The sequence below is a fragment of the Dendropsophus ebraccatus genome, chromosome 2, assembly GCF_027789765.1.
Source record: "Dendropsophus ebraccatus isolate aDenEbr1 chromosome 2, aDenEbr1.pat, whole genome shotgun sequence".
NCBI classification, from domain to species: Eukaryota; Metazoa; Chordata; class Amphibia; order Anura; family Hylidae; genus Dendropsophus; species Dendropsophus ebraccatus.
Genome location: NC_091455.1, coordinates 196,609,456 through 196,635,780, shown reverse-complemented (window position 1 = coordinate 196,635,780; position 26,325 = coordinate 196,609,456). Strand labels below are relative to the sequence as shown.

Below are 26,325 nucleotides of genomic sequence, written 5' to 3'. Positions count from 1 at the left end.
CTGAAGACTTGAAAGTAGACGTTTACTTGTGCCTGTGTTTCAACCTTTGTTGCTATACCACCTTTTGCCCGCCAGTGACCCGTCCTGTGAGGGTGACACAAGCCCCAGACCTTGTTACCCGAGTTGAGCAGAGTGGCCAAGATTTCCTGGTTACATCGGTGCTGCGAGATAGAGTACGTAGGCTTCTAGCAACTTTGCTCTATCCGGATCAGTTCCTCTTGTTATCAGGATACTGTCCTGCACTTCTAGACTTGTTCTCGGTGTGGGTTGGGGTTTCTCTGCCTTGTCCTCTCCCTGGAGTAGCTTAACACTGCATAGTGGGTAGAAGTGCTGCATTCAAGAAACTGGTGTCTAAGTCTCCCATGTGCGTCTTCTCTGCACAGAAACCTGACTAAAACTGACTAAGTGTAGGTGTATACTTCCTCTCCCCATGTGATAACTTCCTACAGGAGAGGTAATGTCCCCTGTGAGTGGTGGAAAAAAAAAGCATAGAAAAAAAGGAGCTTAGAGATAGGTAGAGAAGAAGAGAAGGTCCTCATTGGTGTACAGATCACAACAAACAATAACCCTTTAGTTTCCTACAGCTATGCAAAATACAAGTACAGTTACATACAATAGCTACATCTTGTGGCAAAACTTAGGTACTACTTCATTACCACAGTTACTTGAAGTACAGACTTTTGTGAGGGGTGTAAAGCACTAGTAACACCCATGGTTGGACACCACAATAGTACAGTCAGTGCACCATCTCCCATCCTTTACAGTGCTGGGATGGGGGGACTCTATACAGTAAAGGAATGAGTGAGGCGTTAGTGACTACTGTGCTATAATTGCTGGTTTTGTTGAATTTTTCTTGTGTATAATATACTGTACAGTATAGTGCTGTTCTTTACTGTACTGCAGGGATTAAACTGGGCACTTATCAATGTGATATATGGGTACTCTAGGTAATTATTGGTGGGTGCTGGAACCAATTAAACACATTTACATTATTTCCTATGGGAAAACACTGCTGCAAGAGGGAGCCAAATAAATTGTTTATATGGGGAATTGTGCCATTACTGGTGCCTTAATAAATGGGACAGGCCACAGATGTAACCTAATGGGGGTAGGGGTCACTGGGAATGTAAGTGGTTGAATACTTTATTGTACAGGGGTTTGATGGGAATTTGAATGCGTTTTGTAATATTTTTGTCACATGTTTTATAGTACAGCAGGAATTTCACTGAGCCGGAATACTTGGTTAACTGCATCCACAGACTGGATTCACTGGACACTGATCACTTCTTCCACACTCTGGGATACCAATGGGTTAACCACCCATAGCACAGATTCACTGGACACTGACAACTTCTTCCACACACTGGGATACCAATAGGTTAACCACCTACAGCACCCACAGCCTGGATTCACTGATCATTGACCAATTCTCCTACACACTGGGATAACTTTACCCACAGCACCCAGAGACACCCAGCTAGAATTGACTCTCCTATCCTCTCCTCTCTATCCTTCTCTCTCTCTCTATTTCTCTCCCTGCCTTGCACTAACTGCCTGCTCCGATCCTTCTCTCCTCTGCACATACAGTACAGCCGCCTCCAGGAAGTGGATCACACTATATACAGGGTGAGGTGCTGACATCACAGTGGGTCTTGCAGGTAATTGGACAGATGCAATAAATTACGGATAATACCTTGCTCCCGCTAAGTGACAGTACTATAACTAAATAGGTATGTTTTGCAAACTTGTTAAGAATCAAGCTAAACTAAGCATATTAACACTGAAATTTATATATATCATAAATATTACAATAATTTTTACATCTATAACCTTACTTATTACCTTACCAAGTGCTATGTATATCAAAATGATTTACTTGCTCAATATTTTGATTCTGTTGCTTAATATTTATAATGTGTGAATTATTAAAAATGATCTTTGTAACTTGAAAATGACCACCAGGTTGATCAATTTTTAACAAAAAAAAATGTGTTAAAGCAAACACAGGGCATTTGTGCCCCAACATTCTAGTTAATTTAGCAAAACTGGATTTTTTTTTTAACCTTCCTGTGTAAGACCATATATTCATTTTTGCTGTGCCTTACCATAAATGCATGTACAGTTATACCTAGGCAATGAGCAGTCACTGTGTCAAGCTCTTGATATTGCTGTGATCAGAGTTGTTCCAGATAGTTGACAGTCACAGCTAGCTACAAACTAGAACTAGAGTCCAATAGTACAGTGAAGTAATCACCCGTCTGGCCCAATTGGAAGGCATATGCATGCCAAAATGCTAACTATCCCAAATGAAGGCTTCAGAAGTTGAAATAAAAAAGTCCAATAGCATCCGAACGTAGAATAACCTTTATAGTTTATTTAGGAATCCCAATACATAGGTGCTACATTTTGACCCCTGAGAAAATGTGAGAAGGCCCCTCTGGGGTCGAAACATAGCACTTATGTATTTGGATTCCTAACTAGACCTTGAAGATTATTCTACTTTCGGATGTCATTGAACTTGCTAGCTGTCTCATGACTAATACTTGCCCCTCTGTGTGAAACCTTGCCTAACCTTGCCACCGCTCGTATTGATGGGCCATCCTGGATGAGCTGCACTACCCGAGCTACTTCTGTGGGCTGTAGACACTGCCTCATGCTACCTCTAGGAGTGAGAGCAATGACAAGATGCAAAAGTGACCAAAACAACAGTCAAAAAGGATGAGAACAGAGGAACAGTCTGTGTTCATCCCCTGCAGAATCTCTCCTTTATAGAAGGGGTCTTGCTTATTGCTCATTTCTACCTGTTGTCTGTTCCATTTGCCCAACAATATTAGAAATTGATTCACAGTCAGTTTCATAACTGGACTGGTTGATTTCGCAGAAGTGTGATTGACTTGGAGTTACATTGTGTTGTTAAAGCGTTCCCTTTTAGAATTGAGCGAGTAGTAAAATGCTCGAGTGCATTTCCCCTAGGTTAACCTAAGTAACAAACAAGTAACAAAGTAACAAACCTATTGCATTTTTTTTGTTCTAATTTTTGTATATATATTTTTATTATTCAAGGCATGTTTAAACGAAAAATAAAAATTTGAACGAAAAAATAAAATAGGTTTGACAAATTTGGCAGGATGCCGGCAAATTTTAACAAAAAAATTTACTATGGGAGCTAGTTATTGAAGGTTACCCGAACCTTGGAACAGTGTGCTTTACCACTAAGATTTTTATCTCCTCCTCATAACTGGTGCAGTGACCATATAAAACTATTCCTTACATTGTTGGTAAAATGAATTCATTTTGTCTATTTGTATTGTGAAATTTCACAAATTGTGCACAATAACCTTCATCAGAAACATCTGCAGAATGTTAGGCTGAATTTACATATTCTGCAGTAGATAATCCACAAATGGTTTTCTTAATCACCCATCCATTATACAGAAGCAATTCAGATATGTAATTGTCTAAATACATAAGTAAAATTAAGTACACATCATGATAAGCAATATTTATTTAGAAAAGTTAACCGAGAATTGAATAAATTCAAATTAAATTTAATCATTATAAAATATTTTCTTTACCGATTTGTTAAAAGCAGGAAAAAGTTAATAAAGTAAAAAGTAATTCTTCTCATAGTCTATATAGTCCAAGGATTTAGCTAATCAGCTTTTTATACATCAGTCTTAGACAATGATTTATAGGGGGGGCAAAGATCATTTTACTGTAAAGTGAGACAATCCGTGTACAGTAACACAGATATATGGTTGGAATTAGGGATTTAGGGATTTGACTGGGCACATTTGCTTAAGTTAATTGTTTGACAAATTATGTCACTGTAGTTACATGAGTCAATCGGTCTTACCAGGAAATAATTTAGTGATTTTCCTTTTCCTGTTAGTACTGTACATACAGTATGTCCGATGTCTGCCTTTATGTACAAGACTGACCTTTTAATTTAAGGCGATTTTTTGGCCAACCCCTTTAACTGGGGCTAAACACCAGACTTTTATCAGTGCAGAATATATACATTACGTTTTGGCAAACGCCTTTCTGGAGGGGTAGCTTCATAATCATAGGTCCAGCTATTTAACCCTCCCCAGATTCAACTCAACTCAAAGTGGTAGAATAAATATAATCACCTGCATGATCAATTGGTGCATACAACAGGAGCATGGTCCCTCCCGGTCGCATCCAGGTCCAGGTGTATTTGACCACTCACATGCCCAGTGCAAGTGATGACATGGTATTGCGCCAATGCCAAGCGCTAGAGCAAACGGATCCCATACATGCACACAAATGTGGTCAAGAAACAGAGAGAAAAGAAAAAAGAAATGACGCGAGCGCTAGACTAGACCTTAAGACTTACCTTTTAGTCTGCAGAAGCCATCTTGGATTTTTTCTCTCATAATAATAAAATGTAAATGTGTTCATTAATTAAAATTAAAATTCATTAAAATTAATTATACTAAATCCGAAGCTTTAAACCTCTCAGTACCTCACGCTCAAATCACGGAACTAAAAAAATTAGCCCACTTTTCCTGGCCAGGTACGGCAATTAAATACTTAGGCATACTTGTCCCAAACGACCTGAGTAAACTTTATGATTTGAATTATAAACCTCAGCTAACCAAGATTTCTAAACATCTTGAGTCTTTAAAAATCCCCTTTGTGTCATGGCTAGGAAGAAAAAACTTGATAAAAACATATATCCTCCCGCAAGTGTTATACCTCTTACAGACTGTCCCAATTAAACTCCCGACAGCGTTCTTCACTAAATGGAGATCCATTTGTAATAGATTTATTTGGCAAAACTCAAGACCCCGAATAGCATATACGCACATGAGACAGCAAAAATCACTAGGTGGGTGTGGCCTCCCCGACTTAAGGACATATTATCGAGCAATCCACTTGGCGAGATGGTTATCTCTGACTTCAACTAAGACATCCCCTTTATTTGTACAGTTAGAAAAACATATATTAGGTAGAGATAACCTAATTTGCCTATGGACAAAATGCAAATACACAGATAAATGGGTCGGCCCCCTATTGAAAGGAACCCTTGATGTGTGGCAAAACTACTTTTATAAAACATTAGCAACAAAAGACCCACCACCACACATGCCACTAGGGTTATTACCTTCCTTCCTGTATGGACCTAAAACATCTCTGACATCTCCCTGGTCGAATCTACTGCATCTGACTATATACCCACACATTAGAACAACCGTAAACATACCAGATCTGGAGGATTTATATGATAACACCTCGATGGGTATTGCCAGATCCTCCAATAATGAGATATTTCAAAGTGAATGTAAGAGATTCCTAAAAGAATTTCCTTCCTATAGAGAATCCTCATGGCTAGAAAACTACCTGAACATGGATGGATTTCCTAAAGGTTTAATTTCTAAATTACTGTCACGGCCGCGGCGGCGTCCCGCGTTCCGGGACGCCGCGACCGCCTCCTGCCCCGTGCAGCAGCCGGTGTCCATAGTCAGGGACCCGGCGCTGCTATTACTTCGGCCCCGGGGGGCGCCTCACCTCTCCACGCTCCTGCCTCTCGCTGTGCCGGCCGGCGCGCGCGTCCCCGCCTCCTAGGGCGCGCGCGCCGGCTGTCTCAGATTTAAAGGGGCAGTGCGCTCCCAATTGGTTAGTGGCACCAATCACTCTCCTATAAATCCCAGCATGCCCTGTCCTTAGTGTTGGAGCCTCTACATGCTTCCCATAGCGTTGGCCCAGCCCCCTGTTGTTCCTGTGTCCTATTCCGCTACCTGGTCCCAAGTCCCTGTTCCTGAGTCCTATCCGTTACCTGGTCCCTAGTCCCTGTTCCTGGTTCCTGTTCCCCAGTCACTCCATCTGTTCCCGTGTTCAGCCTGTCACGTGCGCTCTCACCTGCAGACCATTGCCTGTGCCATCTCCTGCCACGCCTCGCCTGCCGACACCAGCAACCAAGCCAGGGGTAGCGACCTGGGGGTCGCCTGCCGCAGCAAGTCCATCCCGCCTTGCGGCGGGCTCTGGTGAAAACCAGCGGCCCCTTAGACTCCGCCCCCTGGTGAGGTTAGTGCCATCGCTGGTGTCGGTCCAGTGGATCCACTACTCCAGGCGTTACAATTATATAATGGCCTTTTAACTAAGGAGGCAGACTCCACTCCACCTTTCATTGGTGCTTGGGAAAAGGAGCTTAATACTTCATTTTCTCACACTACAACCTTGCAAATCTTCAGAAACTCCCACGGTTTCTCGAGATGTGTTAAGATACAAGAAAATTCTTATAAATTACTTACCAGATGGTACAGAACACCTTATCTTCTGAAAAAAATGAATATACTAAAAACAGACACCTGCTGGAGATGCAATTCAGGTTCAGGTACGCTTTCTCATATATGGCTTAATTGCCCAAAACTAACAAATTTTTGGCAAACAATCACCCAACAAATATTGGTAATCTGTGGAAGCGATATACCCTTAGACCCATTACTAATACTCCTATGGGTCCCCAATCAGAGGTTTACGCCATCTAAAAACCACCTACCAACTCTATTACTGACAGCTGCAAAACTGCTAATCCCACTGCATTGGAGAGAGGATATTTCACCCACCCTAAAAGAGTGGATTGAAAAAGTTCAACTCATAGCAAGATTAGAAGAGCTATGCAGTTGGGAATCAGGCACACATGAGAAATATCTAACTCTATGGGAACCATGGAACATATACTACAAACAATATCTACAAACCTCCACCCCTACCTAGACTAAGTACTTAGAATACTCGTATTGAGAGCCAACAATTGTTCTTTTCTCTCTATTTTATGCCATATGGTCATTCCTCTATAGTACAAAACGTAAGGACTTTCGGTACACACTCATGTCATTTCATTTTTACTCAAATACCTTCATATGTTATGTTAATTTGTATTATTACACTTTTTCTGCTTTTTCCCAACCGGTCACTTTTATTTAGATCATCTGGAATGTTGGGAATATATGTGGTCTCTGTAAATTTCTTTAAGTACATGTATCATAACTTGTCATAGCAGAAAATTTCAAAAAATTGAGGTCACTATGTATCAAATTGATTGTATTTCTGGACAAGGAACTGCGTATTCCCTAATGCTTATTGTATATGCTTAACTGACCTTTTCAATAAAATAAGTTTGGAAAAAAAAAAGTAAATGTGTTCATTCTGCATTGTGAACAGATCTTGTAGACCACATCAAAAGAACAATTTATAAATGTATCATCACATTTTATGTTGGGATATATGAAACAACCAATGCGTTTTTAGCCAACCTAGATAGCTTTTTATTCATGTAATGCCAGAAGAATTGAAATAACCTGTTGAGGGAAAAGAACATTTGCAGAACAAACCAACAACAACATCATAGCAAAGATAAAAAGAGCTCATGGCCCCAATACTCACCACTCAGCATGAAGAAAACATCTTGGATTAGTCCTCTCATTGTAATAAATGTTAAGGTGTTCTGTCAGGAATGTGCAGTAGCCTGGTGTGAACTGGGCCTGGTTTTTGCTTTTGTGTGACATACCGATTGCTTCTCAGCTTCCGGCAATGCTAGAGTTACACTAAGCTCTGCTAGACTTTATTGCTGCAGCTGAGCACGTCTTTTTGATTGACATTTTCCTCTGTCTGGAACCTTAAGGATCAGAGCACCGGTTTAATGGGGATCCGGACCGGGCTCTTGATCCTCATAAAAGAAAGCTGAGCCACTCTCTAAGTGCTGGTTATTAGGGTGCACACCCTGATCCCAGCTTCCCCTGTCTGTTCCTGCGAACCCCGTTCCTAACCTCGACCTGTTACCTGACCTCCCACCTGACCTCTGACTATCCGATTGATTACTGATTCTGTACTGCATTGCCCCTTTGGTTTGGACCGTGACTTGTTGACTCTCTCTTTGTGTTTGTTCATCTGTCTCGTTCTGTGTTTCACCTATACCAGAGCAGGGACTGCCTTCATGGTTGTCCACGGCTGTCTAGGGCCGTTTGAGGCAAGTAGATAGGGACAGTGGGCTCAGCCTAAGGGCTCACTGTTGTGTCTTATAACTACCTCCCAGTCCTGACATGTTCATTCTGCATTGAGAACTGATCACCACCAAACTAGTTTTAGTCAACATGGATAACTTTTTATTCCCTTTTTTTATATAACTTGATCAGTGCTGGCGCAGAGAACCTGGTGGCAGCGTCCATTTTTCAAATCGACATCTGCGCCCATTTCTTCATAAGCAAATCAGGCCGTTCTATGCACTGGAGTTGGGCCTGGCGCCCCAGTCTACTCATATCCCTTCCCCTCAATGAATAGAGGCCACACAAAAAACTGACATGCAGCCGCAATGAATCCCGGCCAGAGTGTATACAGTGTGTTTATACTTCGTCCGGGATTCCATTGAAGTCAATGCAATGTATTTTTTCATTTAATAATGGCCAATGTTGCAATCTGCAACAATGGTCGTTATTAAATGAAAAAATATGTTGTGTGAACTTAGCCTAAAAGTGAGTAGATATAACTCTAACACTGCCCTCCTACAGAGACACATTTACATTAACTGGGGTTTAAGCTACTCACTTGTTTCGTGGAATACATTAAAGTCCAGAAATGTATCAAATCTGACAGGGGCAAGGGGGAAACTGATTACAAGCAGCTGGATGCCCGCCGGAAGGCTTTATCCCTAAGTTGTAATGACGCCAGGACTCGGGGGGGAAAAGACCTGTCCCCTCTGACGGACTGGCCGCTCAGGCATTTAGCCTCGTCACTCCCCAATTACTGACTACCTGAGCGGCCAGTCCATCAGCTGGGTCATGACGTGTCAGTGCCGGAGATCCTGGAGCCCTGTGGGAGGTCTCGAGGCTGGTTCTGTTGCTCACCGCGGGCACGGGGAGAGGTAAGTTAGTACTTGTAATTGTAATTTCCCCCCTTTAAAGTCACTGATAAGGCGACCAGACAGGAGCTGACTGTCCTCTCCTCACCCACATCCCGGTCCCTGCACTGACCACAACTAAAGTCCCCCCCCATGAAATCCTGACAGTCTGTGCCCTCTGCTCCCATCACCATGAGCCCAGAGATTACCTCCGACACAAGCATCAGGCAGCTCTCTGCAGGCTGGGTTAGGGGAGTTGGGAGGTCCTTCCTTTCTCTGCTGTTATCAGAGGACAGAGCGGTGAGGTGATGGATAGATGAGTTCCTTTTGTGCAGAGGTCAGTGCTCTCCTCTGCCATGTGTTTAGGCCCCCCTGACCCAATGGCTGGAGAAGGAAGCTTGTTTTATAGGCAGAGCGATCCCTGACAAACTGATCACTCTGTCTATAGAACTAAAAGCTGTTGTAGGCAACACTGAAATACAACTTGAGGGTTTGCCAGAGCCCCCTCCCCCCATCTCTGCGCCCCCCTGCTCCCCCTTCCCTACGCCCCTGGCAACTCTATCCAGAACCAGGCTAAGGGGCCTATTCCACGGGAGCGAATTCCAGGGTGCCTATTCCACAGGAGCCCAATTCAGCTGATTATCGCTTGGTGGAATAGAGAAAACGATCAGCCGATGATCGTGTCATCGGCTGATTGTTTATTTAGGGCCAAACCTAAAATCAACGGTCCCCCACCGCGTATCTTTACGGTGGAATAGCGGTGCGCGGCGGGCGACCGACGATTTGAGAAGCAGCATACATTACCTGGCAGGACTTCTCCTCCGCTCCGTCTTCCTCCCCGGGTCCCGTGGCACAGCATCAGCAGCTCCGGAGCGGCCTGACTGAGCTGTCAGACCGCTCAGCCAATCACTGGCCGGGACCGCCGCGGCCAGTGATTGGCTGAGTGGTCTGACAGCTCAGTCAGGCTGCACCGAAGCTGCTGATGCTGCGCCGCGGGACCCAGAGAGGAAGATGGAGCGGAGGAGAAGTCCTGCCAGGTAATGTATGGTGCAAGGGCTGCAAGGACATCGGTAACGATGTCCCTGCAGCCCTAGCTTAACGATCATCGGGGCCATGGAATAGGCCCAGTAAACAAGCGCCGATCTAGCAGATCAGCGCTCGTTTACATCGTTGATCAGGCCCTGCTCGGCCCGTGGAATAGGGCCCTAAGCAACCAGAATAACAAAGGAAAAGGTCAGTTTTGTTCAAAAGATGACATCAGGCATATGTGCTGACACCAAAAGGAAAATCACTAAACAAAATCATTTCCCCGTCACAGTTATATTAGGAATGGAGCCATGAAGATTAACCTGAGAATTTCTTTAGTGAGATCACATTACTAGTACAATATTATTACAAAAACAGGAAGAGTCAGAATAATTCACGCATCAATTCCCTACATACTGTAAAGCTTCATTAAAAAGTAATCTACCACTAGAAATCATTGTCTAGGACTGACATATAAAACGCTCACATATAGTTGACATCCCTGATACAACTCCATGGTTAGAATATAGGAAGACTGACTCACGGGCTTCAAACCAAATTCATTTTCCTTCTTTCCTGCTTTAATAAAGGTAACTGAAAGGTAAAAGCTCACACTAAAATAATGAAATATATTTATGCATATATATATATATATATATATATATATATTACTTTTGAATTTATCTTTATTAACTAAAAGAGAAGTCCAGAGTTTTATAAAATCAGTCAGCCATCAGGTACAAAATTGATTACAAGTACTAACTTACCTCTCTCTGTGCCTGCTGTGAGTGGTGGGACCGGCCTCAGGACCCCCAGCGCTGATACGTCACAACCCAGGTGATGGACTGGCCACTCAGCCAGTCACTGATTGGCTGAACAGCCAGTCCATCAGCCAGGACGGGCCTTTTTCCCCTAGTCGTGACGTCATCACAACTCGAGCGAGAGTTTGGCGAGAGTCCCATGGCTGGTCCCACCGCTCACTACGGGCACAGGGAGAGGTAAGTTCCTTCTTGGAATCAATTTCCCCCCTGCTGGATTTTATAAATTGGCGTACTTCTCTTTTAAATATTGTTATCATTATGACTAATATGTAATACCAATATATGTCCATTTTATTTAAGAGTTTAATATACAGTATATTGGAATTGCTTATGTGTAATTAATAAGGCTATGGTCACACATAGTATTACCGTCAGTCTTTTTTCTACCAAAACCAGGAGTGTGTTGAAAAAAACTGAAATTGTGCAAATCTTTCCATTTTAATTTTGCCCTGTCAGTCCCACTCCTGATTCCGGTTGAAAAAAGTCTGTGAATATAGCCCCATAGTGGTACCACTGCAAACTACGTGAATCCAACCTAATAGTCTCATTTTAAATTGCCTATCATTGTACTGACTCTCAGTTTTACCATAGGGTGAACAGTGTAAACATGAAAACAAATAGTTAGTTTTTTTTTTTTTTTTTCAACTTCACAGTGCAAATTTTCGCAGCATATTTTATGGAAAAAAACTACACCGAAAACTCATATGGGGAACCCCAATTAATCAAAAATGAAATCAGATATTAATTAACAAAATAAATGTTGATTTGATCAATCACAGAAAAAGCAACACATAAAAATAAGACCTGGGGAGGTGGGAGACCAAGTTGCTGGGACAAGTTATTTAAAGTGCCAGTGCATCCATATACAAAATATTGTAAAATATATATTATAATTCATCCAGCATAACGTGCATAATAAAGTGCCAGTGCCAGTTGCTACAGTACGCTGATAGGAATCACATATAAATAGACAAATACATATGGATGACAGAGTAGTTACCAGTATGTAACACAGGTGCCATTCCCATAATTCCCCTACCTCACAATCTAATGCCGTTCCGCTCTCCTAGCTTCGTCAGGGAGTGAAAAAGGGAATGGAAAAATTAAGTTTGCCATTTTGCAAAAAATAAGGGTCTGTAGGTGAAAAAATGTAAGCACTATGATCTTTTAAACATGAGGAGAAAAAAAATAAAAGTACAAAAACAAAAAGTAGCCCAGTCCTGAACACAAGGAGGCAAAAATTATGTGCAAAAACTAAAAATTGGCTGACATGAAGAGGTTAATGTAATAATGTATTCAATGGAAAATTGGCCGTCAGTGTACACACACAGTACAGAATAACAGCCGTAATCGATTACAACCCTCCAAATAATGAATGTGCTCAGTATTTATGACCTGCTTTTACAAAGAACATCAATATTACTCTTATTGGAACTAATTTCTTTTTGTCTTCCAATGACAGAAAACTCTTTAGAATGGATGATACAGAAGATCAGATAGCAATAGTTGGAATAGGATGTCACTTCCCAGGTGGTATGTATTTTGATGCATGGTGTTTGATTCATATATATATGGGCTTAAAGTGACTGTACCCACAATCTGCCCCCCCAAACCGCATATACCAACAGATAGCTGCTTTAAATCCAAGATCTGTCCTGTGGTCCGTTCGGCAGGTGATGCAGTTATTGTCCTAAAAAACGACTTTTAAACTTGCAGCCCTGTGTCAAATTGGCTTGGCCTAGAGTGTGCGTGCCCTAGGCCTGCACCGCCTCTTCTTCCTTCCTCTCCACCCTCCTAATCATTTGGAACGTCCCTGGGCAGGATTTCTCCTCTTCACTTATTTGAACACCGCATATGTGGTGGATCTTTAAGGAACATGCACGTTGTTTAGACAGATAACGATTAGGAGAAATCCTACCCAGGGGCATTCCTAATAATGAGGAGGTAGAGGTAAGTCAGTGCTTGTAATTAATTTCCCCCCTGCCTGCTGCAGGTTTTTAGAATCCGCCGGACTTCTCCTTTAATGACCAGTGTTTTAGCATTTCGTTTTGGTTTCTAAAAGCCATAACTATTTAATTATCTAATGGCTTTCTCCCTTTTACCATAAAATGTCACGTGAGACAAATAAAAAAGCAATTTTGCAACTTATGCTTATTTGTCATCAATTCTTAACTGTGTTATACTTCAGATATGCCTACTGTCATATTTCTTCTGCACAGGGGAAGGAATTGACAACTTCTGGAAAGTTGTTGTTGAAGGAAGAAACTGCACCATAGAGATACCAGAGGATAGATTTAATGTCAAACATTGGTATGATACGGATTATAATAAACCAGGAAAAATATGTACTAGTCGAGCTGCCATTGTGGAGGGGTAAGTATGCCGTTGCTAAATTTTTTATCATATAAAGAAGAATTGAATCCAGGGGGGAAAAAAATCATTACGCGCAGGGGATGGGGGACATAGTAAAGACAGCATGCTCACCGGCTCTTGAACCCCCATCAGATGTCATCCTCTTCCGGCCTGGGGTACGTCAAAACTCGGTACGTTGCAAATGGGAAGGTTTTAGCCCACTCAGCCAATCAGTGACTGCAGTGGTGTGTCCCGCCTCAGCCACTGACTGGCTGAGCAGGCATGCGTCAGTCGGGTCATGACATGGCTGTTGTGGAGCTGGGAATACTGCTGGCTAGGGTCCAGGAGCAGGTTGTGGTGCTGCGCGGGCATCGGGTCTGCTAAATATACCTTCTTTATTATGCATTTAAAAAATGTAGTAAGACTGTGTTCACATCACGATTCTCCCATTCAATGCACCTGATTCTGAGAGGGTAATGATGTGTTTGTGCACTGACTGGCATGGACCAGAATCACTCCTATGGCCCCAAAATGGTCTGCTAGTTACTATGCTCAAATCAATTCCCATACTTAGGGCTGTATTACACGGCCCGATAATGAGGAGGCAGTGAGTGCCGACCTGTCAGGTCAGCACTCGCTTGCTCCTCGTTCCCCACTTGGTGTCTGTGCTATTATACGCACAGACATTGAGCAGGTAAGAGCAGTGGGGGGGGGGGGGGGGGGGGTTCACGATCGTTCACTATTGTTATTGGGATTCTAGGTCATGTTTTAAATCAACAATCAGCCAACATTGTGATTGGTCATCTGCACTCTGAATCTGAGTAAAAACTGGTATAGATGCAGGAAATAACCAAAGCGTAATCACGAGTTGACTACTTCAGGGCATAGGAGTTAATGGGGGTCTGTGCCCATGATTCTGACAGAACTGACTGCATCTAATATTAACTGATATAATATAAGAAAAAATGCTTCCCGAGACCCAATCTTAATAGAATCAGACACATTTCAATTTAATCCTTTTTTACAGCATTAATGAATTTGATCCTAAACCTTTTGGAATCCACAAGTCTGAAACTGAGACTATGGATCCACAACACAAACTGCTGCTCGAATGTACCTACAGGGCTCTGGAAGATGGAGGCTACCCAGAGAAAAGCTTCAGTGGAAGTGATACCGGAGTATTTATAGGTAAGGCAATAACGACAATCAAATATTAACTTTAGTTATAAATAAGTTTAAAAAGTTTAAATTATATATGTATATACAGTGGCGAAGCTACCATTGAGGCAGGCCACACAGCTGCTATGGGGCCTGTGCCCTCCCTCCCCCCAGGCAGAGCATGGCCTGTCTCCATGGTTCCAGCTGAAAGTTTGGCTCACACATATGGGTAACCTTCTCACAGCGCAACATCGCCCCCTATCCCCAACACTCAAAGACCATTCCATCCTCCTTAGCCCCCCCCCCCCCCCCCCCAGCGACGGCGCTCAGAGCAGCTCTCTCAGAATGCTCTGAGCCCCATCGGAGGGTAAGAAGAGTGGTGGTCTGTGAGAGCTGTCGAGGGGCAAAGTGATGTTCTCTGAGCACCGTGGGCGTCGGGGTTGATGTTGCGCTCAGAGCCGATCTGAGTGCCGTCCGGGGGGGAGGGGTTCTCAGAGCCACCCTGACCGCTGTCCGGGGATGTGTGTGGGGGGGGGGCTGCTTTTACATACACTACTCCCTAGACACTAGGATTCATGAGGCCCATACTGTTTTTTGCTATGGGGCCCCATGAATCCCAGTTATGCCCCTGTGTGTGTGTGTATATATATATATATATATATATATATATATATATATATTTACCTTTTTTGTTTGTATGTTTTCTGATATGTCATTTTTAAGGTTCTGAGGGGACACACAAAGACAAAGTTTTGGGTTTACTTGAGCACATCTTTTGGGCAGGTGATATATAGATCTCTGTATGTATATGTACAGTCCTATCACTGACTATTGAAGTATATATTATGTTTGCAGGTCTCATGAACAGAGATGTGGAGAGCATCTACAATAACTGTCCTGATTACATTACTCATTTAACTGGAACTGGGACGTCAATGTGCATAGCTGCCAATAGGATATCATACTGCTTCAATCTGACCGGCCCGTCTATGTCAATAGACACTGCTTGTTCCTCTTCTTTGGTGGCTTTACATTATGCCTGCCAGTCCATTAGACAAGGTATGCATGTATATATGTATATATTCTACATTTGCATACAGAATAATGTCTTACATTGCATATGCACATGCTTGGTAAATAAAGTATAGATTTAGAATTGACCCCTTTAAGACTGAAATCTTTCTTAACCAGGTGACTGTGGGATGGCGATCTGTGGAGGAGTCAGTTGTATCATTGAACCTCGTGTCTACGTTGCGCTTAGTCAAGCAAAGATGATTTCTCCAGAAGGGATAAGTAAACCATTTTCTAACAAAGCAGATGGTTATGGAAGAGGAGAAGGAGTCGGTGTCGTTCTCTTAAAACCTTTAAGAAAAGTAAGATTTAATGATTCAATTGAAAGTTATATTTTGTAATTAATTACAGGAGAGCTAAGATTTTGTTCCAAATGTCTCCCTTTAAATCTCCGCATGCTGATAGCTGGTGCACTTGAATATTGTTTTCTCTGGACTCCGTTCTTTCACCGCAAAAAAAAAAAAGATTTTTAATGTCACGTTGCTTTCTATGGGTTAAGCAGATGTTTCAAGCATTTCTGCGATTTTGCAGCATGACACGCACACGCGCACACATACACGCATCAAAACCAGCACCAGAAAAGTTACCCAGAGTCCGGCCCTCCACAAGCTCCAACATTCTAAAACATTTAGTAACATAGTAAACAAGGTTGAAAGAAGACACAAGTCCATCAGGTTCAACCTAGGGAAACCTTACTGTGTTGATACAGGGAAGGCAAAAAACCCCACAAGGCAGATGACAACCACCCCACCACAGGGAGAAAACTCCCCCCCCCCCGACTCCAATGGCAACCAGAATAATCCCTGGATCAACGTATCACCGGAAATTTAATGCCTATAACTTGTAATATTATATTGTTCAAGAAAAGCATCCAGGCCTCCCTTGAACTTATTTAATGAATCGGCCATGACAACATCATGTGGCAGAGAGTTCCACAGTCTTACCGCTCGTACAGTAAAGAACCCGTGTCGATGCTGATGATAAAATCTTCTTTCCTCTAGACGTAGAGGATGCCCCCTTGTCATTGTTACAGACCTAGGAGTAAAAAGACCACTACAAAGATCTCTGTACTGTCCATTCATATATTTGTACATTGTGATCAGATCGCCCCTAAGACGTCTTTTTTCTAGCGTAAATAACCCCAAGCGTGATAACCTGTCCTGGTACTGTAACCCACCCATTCACTTAATGACCTAGGTCGTCCTCCTCTGCACCCGCTCCGATTCAGCGGTCCTTCTTATATACCGGTGCCCAAAACTGTACACAGTATATACCATGTGTGGTCTGACCAGTGATTTATAAAGAGGCAAAACTATGTTCTCATCTTTAGCATCTATACCTCTTTTGATGCATCCCATTATTTTATTAGCCTTGGCAGCTGCTGCCTGGCACTGATCACTAAAGTTGAGTTTACTGTCCACCAATACCCCCAGGTCCTTTCGGAAGTAGTTTTACCCAGTGTTTTATTATTTAGCACATAACTGTACTTATTATTTCTATGGCCCAAGTGCATAACCTTACATTTATCCACATTAAACTTCATTTGCCATTTCACCGCCCAAGCCTCTAGCTTCTCCAAATCCCTCTGTAATATGATATTATCCTCCTCTGTACTGATTACTTTACCCAGTTTAGTATCATCTGCAAAAAATGGAGATTCTGCTCTGTAGCCCCTCAACAAGATCATAAATAAAAATATTAAAAAGAAGTGGACCCAACACTGACCCCTGTGGTAGCCCACTAGTAACTAAAACCCAATCTGAATATGTTCCATCAATGACCACCCTCTGTTTTCTATCACACAACCAGTTACTTACCCATTTGCATACGTTTTCCCCGAGTCCCAGCATCCTCATTTTGTAGACCAACCTTTCATGCGGCTCAGTATCAAATGCCTTTGAAAAGTCCAGATACACAACATCCACAGCCTCCCCCAGGTCCAATCTATAACTTACCTCTTCATAGAAGCCGATCAGAATAGTCTGACAGGACCGATCCCTCATAAATCCATGCTGGTGCTGCGTCATAAGATTATTTTCATAAAGATACTCCAGTATAGCATCTCTTACAAACCCCTCAAATACTTTACCAACTATAGATGTTAGACTTACGGGCCTGCTGCTGCCAGACACAGTTTTGTTATGTTATGTTACTATGTATGTTACTATATTACTATGTAACTGTCACTCAAATGTAACTGCAATCAAAAATTTTCAGAAATCAATTTGTATCAGAAGTTCAAGCAACTTTAATAAATCCTGTAATAGGTTTTATTAGGCTAAAGAGTTTCCTTCTGTGCTTAAAGTGCTGTTTTGCAGCCTCCCCCCACCCCCTGACTTCAGAAGGAGCATTATTTCTGTGTCCATTATGCAATGTGGAGATACATAGAAACCCAGACAATCCATATTCCTGTTTAAAAAGTGAAGATCTGCATTCCCTTAAAATCCCCATAGACATTATACTTGCATAGGCCGTACGCAGTATAAAGTGTATAGAGTTTTCCCAAATCTCTACCGACACATCATGCGGGTCAGACGTGATGGAAGATAACTGCTCGACCCCTTTTTTCTCAGAGATAAGCCACCACCAGAGCAGTCTGGCTGAGGCTTACCCCTCTCCTCACCATAGAGAACACAGGAACGTTCAGCTGTGCCAACAGTTCATGTGTATGGAGAGGGCGGGGGAGAAAACTGTTGACCGAACTATTTCCCAGAGCAATAACTGACAGTAGAAGCACAATTGCTTGACACGTATTTCTCTCCATTCAATTTCTTGACTGGCTATTGCACTGGCACAGTTTGGTGCATGGCTTATTAAAACATGCTACGTTACTAAAGATAGCATGTATTACTATATTGATTATATCTTGTTTATATGTTTATATCCATGTATACATTTCATTTTTTTTTTATATTTTATAGGCTATCGATGATTACAACAAAATCTGGGGAATAATATGTAAAAGTGCAATTAACCAAGATGGACGGTCAGTGTCACCAATCACCAGACCATCGCAATACCAACAGGAGAAATTATTGAAGCACATCTATAAATCCATACATCCACAGTCAGTGCAGTACATTGAAGTCCATGGTACTGGAACACCAGTTGGTGACCCAATAGAAGCTACCAGTTTAAAAAATACCATTGGGAAAATGCGTCCTAATGGAATTAAACCTCTGAAAATTGGGTCAGTTAAAGGAAACATTGGTCACACTGAATCTGCTTCTGGGGTTGCTGGGCTGATTAAAGTTCTTCTCATGATGCATCATGAAGTTATTCCTCCATCTCTACATTATTCTAAAGAAAATGGTATCAAAGTCTTAGAGGAATCCAATCTAGAAATTCCAACCAGCCCTGAAAAATGGCATGAGGATAATCAATTTGGAAGAATGGCAGGAATTAATAATTTTGGGTTTGGAGGAACCAATGCTCACGTAGTTATCAAACAACACAAACAAGAATATCCTCAATATCATTCAAAAAGACCGTTTGAACTTTTTATATTGTCTGCAGCCTCCAAAGAATCCGTCCACCTTTCTATTAAAGACTCACAGCAAGTGTTAAGCGAGACAACGCCAATAACTCTGGAGAACCTGGTCTACACAGCCGCTTGTAGAAGAAGTCACCTAAATTACAGATACAGAACAGGATTTCTGGCCTCTTCCTTAACTCAATTACATCAACAGCTTCAAACTGTGAAAAAAGACATTTTCCTGGCTAAATCCAGTCCGCGAATTGTATTTGTGTTCTGTGGGAATGGGGTCATTTATAAAGGGATGTGTAAGATGTTACTAGAACTTGAGCCAGTGTTCAGACAGAAGTGTGTAGAGATAGATATGATGATTCGAGTCTACACCTCACTCTCTGTCATACAGTTATTGGAGGAAGAGTTTGACGATTTTTCTAGGCCGGATGTAGCACAGTTGCTGCTCTTCACAATTCAGGTGGCATTAGTCGCTTTAGTGAGATACTGGGGGGTGAAGCCAGACTGCATTTTGGGACATTCGGTTGGAGAAGTTGCTGCTGCTCATTGCTCTGGACTTTTATCACTAGAAGATGCAGTAAAAGTCATATATTACAGGAGTGCTCTGCAATGTAAAGTTACTGGAGGGAAAATGTTGGTAGTTGGAAATATCACAGTTACCAAAGTTTCAGATATAATCGCATCATACAAGGGGAAAGTTTGCATCGCTGCCTATAACAGTCCTACCTCATGTACAGTATCTGGAGATGGCGAGACAATAGACCAACTAAATGAGAAACTGTCCAAAGATTACAGTTCAACTAATATATTTCTCCATATACTCGATGTTCCTGCTGCATACCACAGCCCTATGATGGATGCTATACTGGACGAGGTTATAGAGACACTTAGGGATTTACAAGAACAAAATATGGAAGTTGACCTTATTTCCACAGTGAGTGGTCAGTTAGCATCCAAAGGAGATTTCACTACTGGTTATTACTGGGCTAGAAATATTCGGGAACCTGTTTCCTTCGAAAAAGCCATCAAAGCTTCTGTAAGAGATCAAGAAAACACTGTGTTTATTGAGATAGGACCGCGGAGAGCTCTACAAAGGAACATAATGGAAAATTTAGGATCCAAAACAACAGCATTACCTGTTATCCAGCCTAAAAAAGAGCATGAAGCCATCTTTTCTATGTTGTTATCACTTTTTACACAGGGATACAATCCTGACTGGGGTAGTATATTTGAAGCGTATAAATCTGCTCCTTCTACTATTCCTAGATATCAATTCGATCACCTTAAGCAAGATACACAATTTGAAAAAATCAGATACAAGGACCAAGCAACATCGAGTCCCAACCATCCATTAATTTGTAGCTTGAGTGAAGATTTTGGTGAGTTTAGATGTAAAGTATCCAAAGAAACAACACCTTATGTCTATGAACACAAAAGTTCAGGATCTGCTCTTATTCCAGGTGCATTCTATGTAGAACTTGGATTGGCAGCTGCATTTACCAGCTTCAAACCAAAAATTCCTTTACATTCTCTAGAAATTAGTGCATCGTTCTTGAACCCTTGTGTTCTCCACCAAAACTCTGTAGACCTGAATGTGAAGTTGAGTCACGAAGACCAAGTCACTCATTTTGAGGTTCTAACATCACATGTTTTTGCAACTGGAAAAATAGAAACAAATTACAGAGCAACTAAAGCAAGCAAAAGGATCTCAACTGGAAATATATTCCAAAGATCTACTTCTGTTATCAAGACACAAAGTATTTATGATCAGCTCGCTGTGATCGGATTTGAATATGGGAAGGCTTACAAACAGCTGGGCGATGTTCATTATGGAAAAGATCTTAAAGAAGGAATTGCCAGAGTGCAAGTAAGTGAAGAAGTCCGAGAAACAATGTATGAGTACCATATTCATCCCATCATCTTAGACAGTTTTCTCCAAATGGCAGTGTGTCTTCACACTGGTACTCACTCTGCTATCTTTCCATCATCAATAGGAGGTCTATCGATTCTACAGCCTCTACAAGAACAAATGATCATCTATATGAAAATAATACGAAGCACAGATGCATTTTCTGAATTATGCGGATGTTTTACAGATAACGATGGTTTAGTTTTAGCCGAAATAAAAAGTTTAAGGATGACATTTTTAAAACAAACATTGAACAAAGAAGACAAAAAATTTTTCCACGTTGAATGGAAAAAGTCTTCACAATCCCAACAAACTCTAGAACAAGAGCGGAATATATTAATTTACTCTGACAGTCTCGGGATAGGTGAAAAGTTATCAAAATTCATAAAGAATGGATTGAGCTACGTTCCCTTCAACAGCTGGGATTCAGATATTCACATACATAAGCTGCTTCATAGTGAATACAATGATGTTGTGTTCATGTGGGGAATCCACAGACTGACTAAAGACAACTCAGATCTCACACAATATCTTGCAAAGTGTTGTGAAATCTTTAGACAGCTGATTTTGGCAGTCAAGGAAAATCCCTCTAAGCCTTCTATCAGGGCAGTAACGTTCAGAACAGTTGAAAGTACAGTGGATCACATTAACCCTGGATTCTCATTGGTGGGAATGACTAGAACTTGTGTCATGGAAGTACCTGAAATTACATTTCAGCTCATTGATATTTCTTCATCAAGCTCCCAAGATGTGGCGGCATTGGCTCAAGTTCTTCTTCACCATGACCCAAGAGACTATGCTGAGATTTGGATCAATGACGGTTCCATTTACACCAGTGAAATAATTCCCACCGACACAGAAAAAAGAATAAAGCAAACAGAAACTTTACAGAAATCTGATTATTTTACCCTTTACACTTCAGAGCCCTACAAAGTAACTGAAATATCTGCTGAACAAATAACTTACCAGTTTTCCGACTTAAACAGCAAAGATGTAGAGATCAACATTGACAGAATTTGCTCCCACACAGAAGATTATTTTCCTGTGACGTATTCAAGTTGGAAATACGGAAATGCTTCATACTGGGCACCAAGTGAAAAGCATGAACTCATTGCCCTGGATTTTGCTGGTGTTGTTACCGCAGTTGGGAAAGATGTCAAGAAAATTCAAGTTGGGGATCGGGTTGCAGTTTGTTACCCAACAGTTGCCGCCTCTAAAGTGAAGCTTTCTGAGAATGTTTGCTACTTAGTCAAGAAAGCTCTAGTATTAAGAAATTGTCCATGTGTCTCATTCTTTGTTTTAGCCTGGGAAATATTATGTCGACAACTACCACGGCCAAAAAATAAACAAAAACTGACAATAGTAACATCAGATGCAAAATCCATTTTATGCAACGTTTTGTGCAAGACAGCAGAACAAGCAGGCTGGACATCTGTTATGTCCAATGGGAGTTTGATACCTGACAAACAGTGCGCTGCTATGGTTGTTCTTCTTGCAGATGAAGGTCCATCTAGTGAAGCTCTCACTGAGTTACCTCTTCTTAGAAATGTCATTGTTCTATCGGATCAGAAAATTGTTAAAAATATCAGTCTGAATGCCAGGGAAGACGTTCATGTTCATCTGCTTGATCTCTCTGTTGTGTTTCAGAAGGCGTATCTACAGCAGTTTGCAAAAGACTTACATAAATGGTTATACTCTATGTCATCTGACATCATTATTCCAAAGCTCATGGTTCAACCATCATACAGTAAATCGATCGGTAACAATACATTGTGCAGCTACGCAGTAGCCCAGGCTTTACCTCTTATAGAGCTAGATAACAGTATAATTTCAAAGATTTCTCGGTCATCGCCTGATCCAAGACTTTTTAAGCACTGTGGTGTTTACATAGTCACAGGGGGTCTGACTGGTCTTGGGTTTGAAACAGTGAAATTCATTATAAGGAATGGTGGGGGCAACGTTGTGATTTTGTCCAGAAGAGATCCCACTCCTGAAATGAAACAGCAAATCGCTGAGGCTCAAAATGAAAAGGAAAATACTAAGATAGTCACCCTGCAATGTAACGTGTCCAATTATACTGAAGTCATGAAGGCAATAGATTCAATAAAAAAAATACTCCCAAAAATTCCAATAAGAGGCGTCTTTCACAGCGCTGTCGTTTTTCATGATGCTATTCTGCAGAACTTAAACCTGTCACTTTTTGAGAAAGTCCTAAGTCCTAAAGTAGATGGAGCTGTTAATCTTCACCGTGCCACATCAGACATTAAACTAGATTACTTTGTGTGCTATTCATCCATTGCTTCATTTGTTGGAAATACAGGACAAGCGAATTATGCTGCCGCCAACTCTTTTCTAGACATGTTCTGTCAATACCGAAGGAACATGGGTCTTTGTGGACAATCAATCAGTTGGGGTGCTCTGAAGATTGGGGTATTACTCAATAACCCACTTGTTTGGAGGATCTTAAAACAGAATGGAATCCTTCTTTTGAGTCTCAAGGAAATTCATCAGAATCTAAAGAAATGTCTTTTGATAGATAATACCCAACAAGTAATTGGCAAATTTGACTTTAAAACCATGTCCGGTAATCTATTATCGAAAATACCAACATTGAAGAATCGGTTCTATAACATCATTGTGGACGAAATGAAAAGCTGGGAACAAACACCAAGTGGAAATCAGTACGCCAGCTGTAATATAGAAAGTTTGGATGATTACGTATTGTTAGTACTAGCTGAGCTCACAGGTATCAGTGCAAGTGATATCACTCCGACTTCTCCTCTTAATTCTCTTGGTGTTGACTCGATGCTGGCTGTAACATTACAAGGTCATATCTTTAAAGAGAAGAATGTGAGCATACCGCTGGTCAAACTTCTGGATCCCAACACAACTATCTCAATGTTGGTGTCAATCCTTGAGGAAACTACTTGTGATGATGGAGAGTACACTAAGCTGTGATATGAAAAACAATTAAAATGCTTTACAGATGTGCCCTTTATTAACTTATGTCCAAACTCAACTTATCCTGACATGTATGGTGTGAGATGGCAAGCTTTTAACAACAACATGATTTGGTGACTTTCTGTCTTTCTTTTTTTTTTTCAATTTCACATCCCAGTTTTTTTTCAGTTTTACAACACCTTTTATAAAAAAAATTAAGTCTGTCATTGCCATTGGTGTAAAAAAAAAAAAAAAAAAAAACTTAAGTGCTATGGAAAAAAACAAAAGTGCAAAAACGAAAATAGTCTCGGTCCTTAAAGAGTTAAAGAAAACACATAAATACACAGTGGCTCCAATGGTTTTGTCATCTTTTCTTTGGTTTGCAGGTTTGACCTCATAGGAACTTCATCCATGTTTTGTTGTATGCAAAATAATTGTTCATGCTTTTCTTTTTTTAGCTTTTTTTTTTTAATTCATTGTATATTTCCATACATTTTTATAAGCAAGCATTTTCTTCACTGATTAACCTTTTTATTGACAGATGTGCATATATTTTATTTATAATTTATAAAAATCTATCTATCTATCTATAAATATATATCATAATTTATTTGTGTGCATATTACCTGACTATATACAGTGTATAACTGACAAAACAACCTGTTAATATTCATTATTTGTAAGGTATAACAAATAAAAATTATTTTAATTTTAAACCAGAATAATTCAGAATTGGTATTGCCTCCTCTTAAAAAAAAAAGAAGAAAAAAAGAGTAAAAGTAAATCAACCACTCATGTACTCAAAACTGTACATGTTAAGGCTATGTTCACACACAGTATTTTGTAACCAAAACCAGAAGTGGATTGAAAACACAGAAAGGCTATGTTTTCACAGTGTTGAAATTGAGTGGATGGCCGCCATTTAACAGCGAATAACGACCATTATATTAAAATAACAGAAATTATTTGCTATTAAATGACAGTCATCCACTAAATTTCAATAATGTGTGAACATAGCCTTTCTGTGTTTTTAATCCACTTCTGGTTTTGGTTGCAAAATACTGACCAAAAACACTGTGTGCGAACATAGCCTAAGGGTGGGTTCACACGTTCCACATCAGATTTCACACTGAAACTTCTACGTGGTAGTTATCCCCTATGGCCTCTGCATCAAAATGTAGCCCCACTACCCTATTAAAGCGACTTTGTACCCACAATCTGATCCCCAAACCACTTGCACCTTCAAATAGCTGCTTTTATTCCAAGATCTGTCCTGGGGTCCGTATGGCAGGTGATGCAGGTATTGTCATAAAAACAACTTTTAATCCTGCAGCGCTGTTTCTAACGGCCGGGGTTTACATTTGTATATGCATTAGGCTGGCACACCCTCTCTGTCCTTCCTCCCCACCCTCCTCATGATTAGGAATGCTCCAGGCAGATTGCTTCCTATTCCCCACCTGTGTGTATAATGAACATGGGCTGGATCATTAATATACCTGTGCAAAGCTCAAACAGCAGTAAATGTTCCTGGAGCATTCCTAATGATGAGGCGGAAGGACAGGGAGGTGGTGCCAGCCTAATGCATATACAAATGTAAGCTCCGGCCGTTAGACACAGCGCTGCCGGATTAAAAGTTGTTTTTAGGACAATAACTGCATCCCCTGCCGAACGGACCCCAGGACAGATCTTGGATTAAAAGCAGCTATCCGAAGATACAAGTAGTTTGAGGGAGACAGATTGTGGGTACAGAGTCACTTTAACTAATCATCTGCTGGGTGTTTGAAGAAGCTTATACACTACCTGTCCATGATCTGGTTTGATTCTCCGACTCCCAGGTCACAGACAGCGCTGAGTCAATCAGTGTGCTGGCCCGCCGCGACGCACTGATTGTCTGAGCGCCGTCAGCGACCCGGGGGTCGGAGAATAAAACCTGATCATGGGCAGGTAATGTATAAGCTTCTTCAAACGCCCAGCAGATGATTAGTTAATAGGGCAGTGGGGCTACATTTTCAATCCGCTGCATGTTGCAGAGGCCATAGGGGATAACTGTACCACGTAGAAGGGCCATAGGGAATCATTTTACCGCAGCGGAACTTGCAGTGTGAAATCCACTGCGGATGTGTACGTGTAAACACACCCTATAGGTCTCAAATAAGAATCATTCAAATTGATCAAATAACTTGGAGAACCTATTTAACCCTCCTGCTTTATACATGTACCAATGTTTCATTCCTTACCTTTCCACTTGACTTGAGAAATCCTAAGATGACTGGTGTAAGATGACCATCAGCATATATTAGTGTGCAAATTCAAAAATATAATGTAATACCAGGTGTTACCAACTCATACACAATAGCATAGAAATTACAGAGAAAAAGCACAAGAAAATAATTCTGAGATGTGCAAGATGACCAGCTTTTAAAAAACCCTTCATGATACTTTGTCTTAGTTTTCTTTTATTAAACATGTCTATATGTGGTCACCTAGTGGCCATGATGTGAATTATAGTCTGCTGGGGAGTTTTCCTAACATGTCACAATAATTTATTGAATTTTCATTGTACAAAAAAATGTTTTACTTTTAACTCCTTATTGACTGTCCATACATGTCCATACAGTGGTCACTTAAGGGCTTTAGGATGGCCATCATGGGTCTCCTGTGTTTTACCCATTACTAGTTTAACCTGTTCCACGCCAAG

General features: G+C 41.2%; 1 protein-coding gene across 1 annotated transcript in view; it reads left to right on the top strand.

The window, feature by feature from the left end:
• Positions 1-23,817, top strand: part of LOC138784214 (mycolipanoate synthase-like) — a 29,735-nt gene extending 5,918 nt beyond the window's left edge. The window contains exons 2-7 of the mRNA XM_069959720.1: positions 12,173-12,243; positions 12,930-13,083; positions 14,090-14,250; positions 15,076-15,279; positions 15,412-15,593; positions 18,213-23,817. Coding sequence (XP_069815821.1) covers positions 12,186-12,243; positions 12,930-13,083; positions 14,090-14,250; positions 15,076-15,279; positions 15,412-15,593; positions 18,213-23,645 — 6,192 coding nt within the window. The 5' untranslated portion in view covers positions 12,173-12,185 and the 3' untranslated portion in view covers positions 23,646-23,817. The remainder of the gene's footprint in view (positions 1-12,172; positions 12,244-12,929; positions 13,084-14,089; positions 14,251-15,075; positions 15,280-15,411; positions 15,594-18,212) is intronic.
• Positions 23,818-26,325: the final 2,508 nt, after the last annotated feature.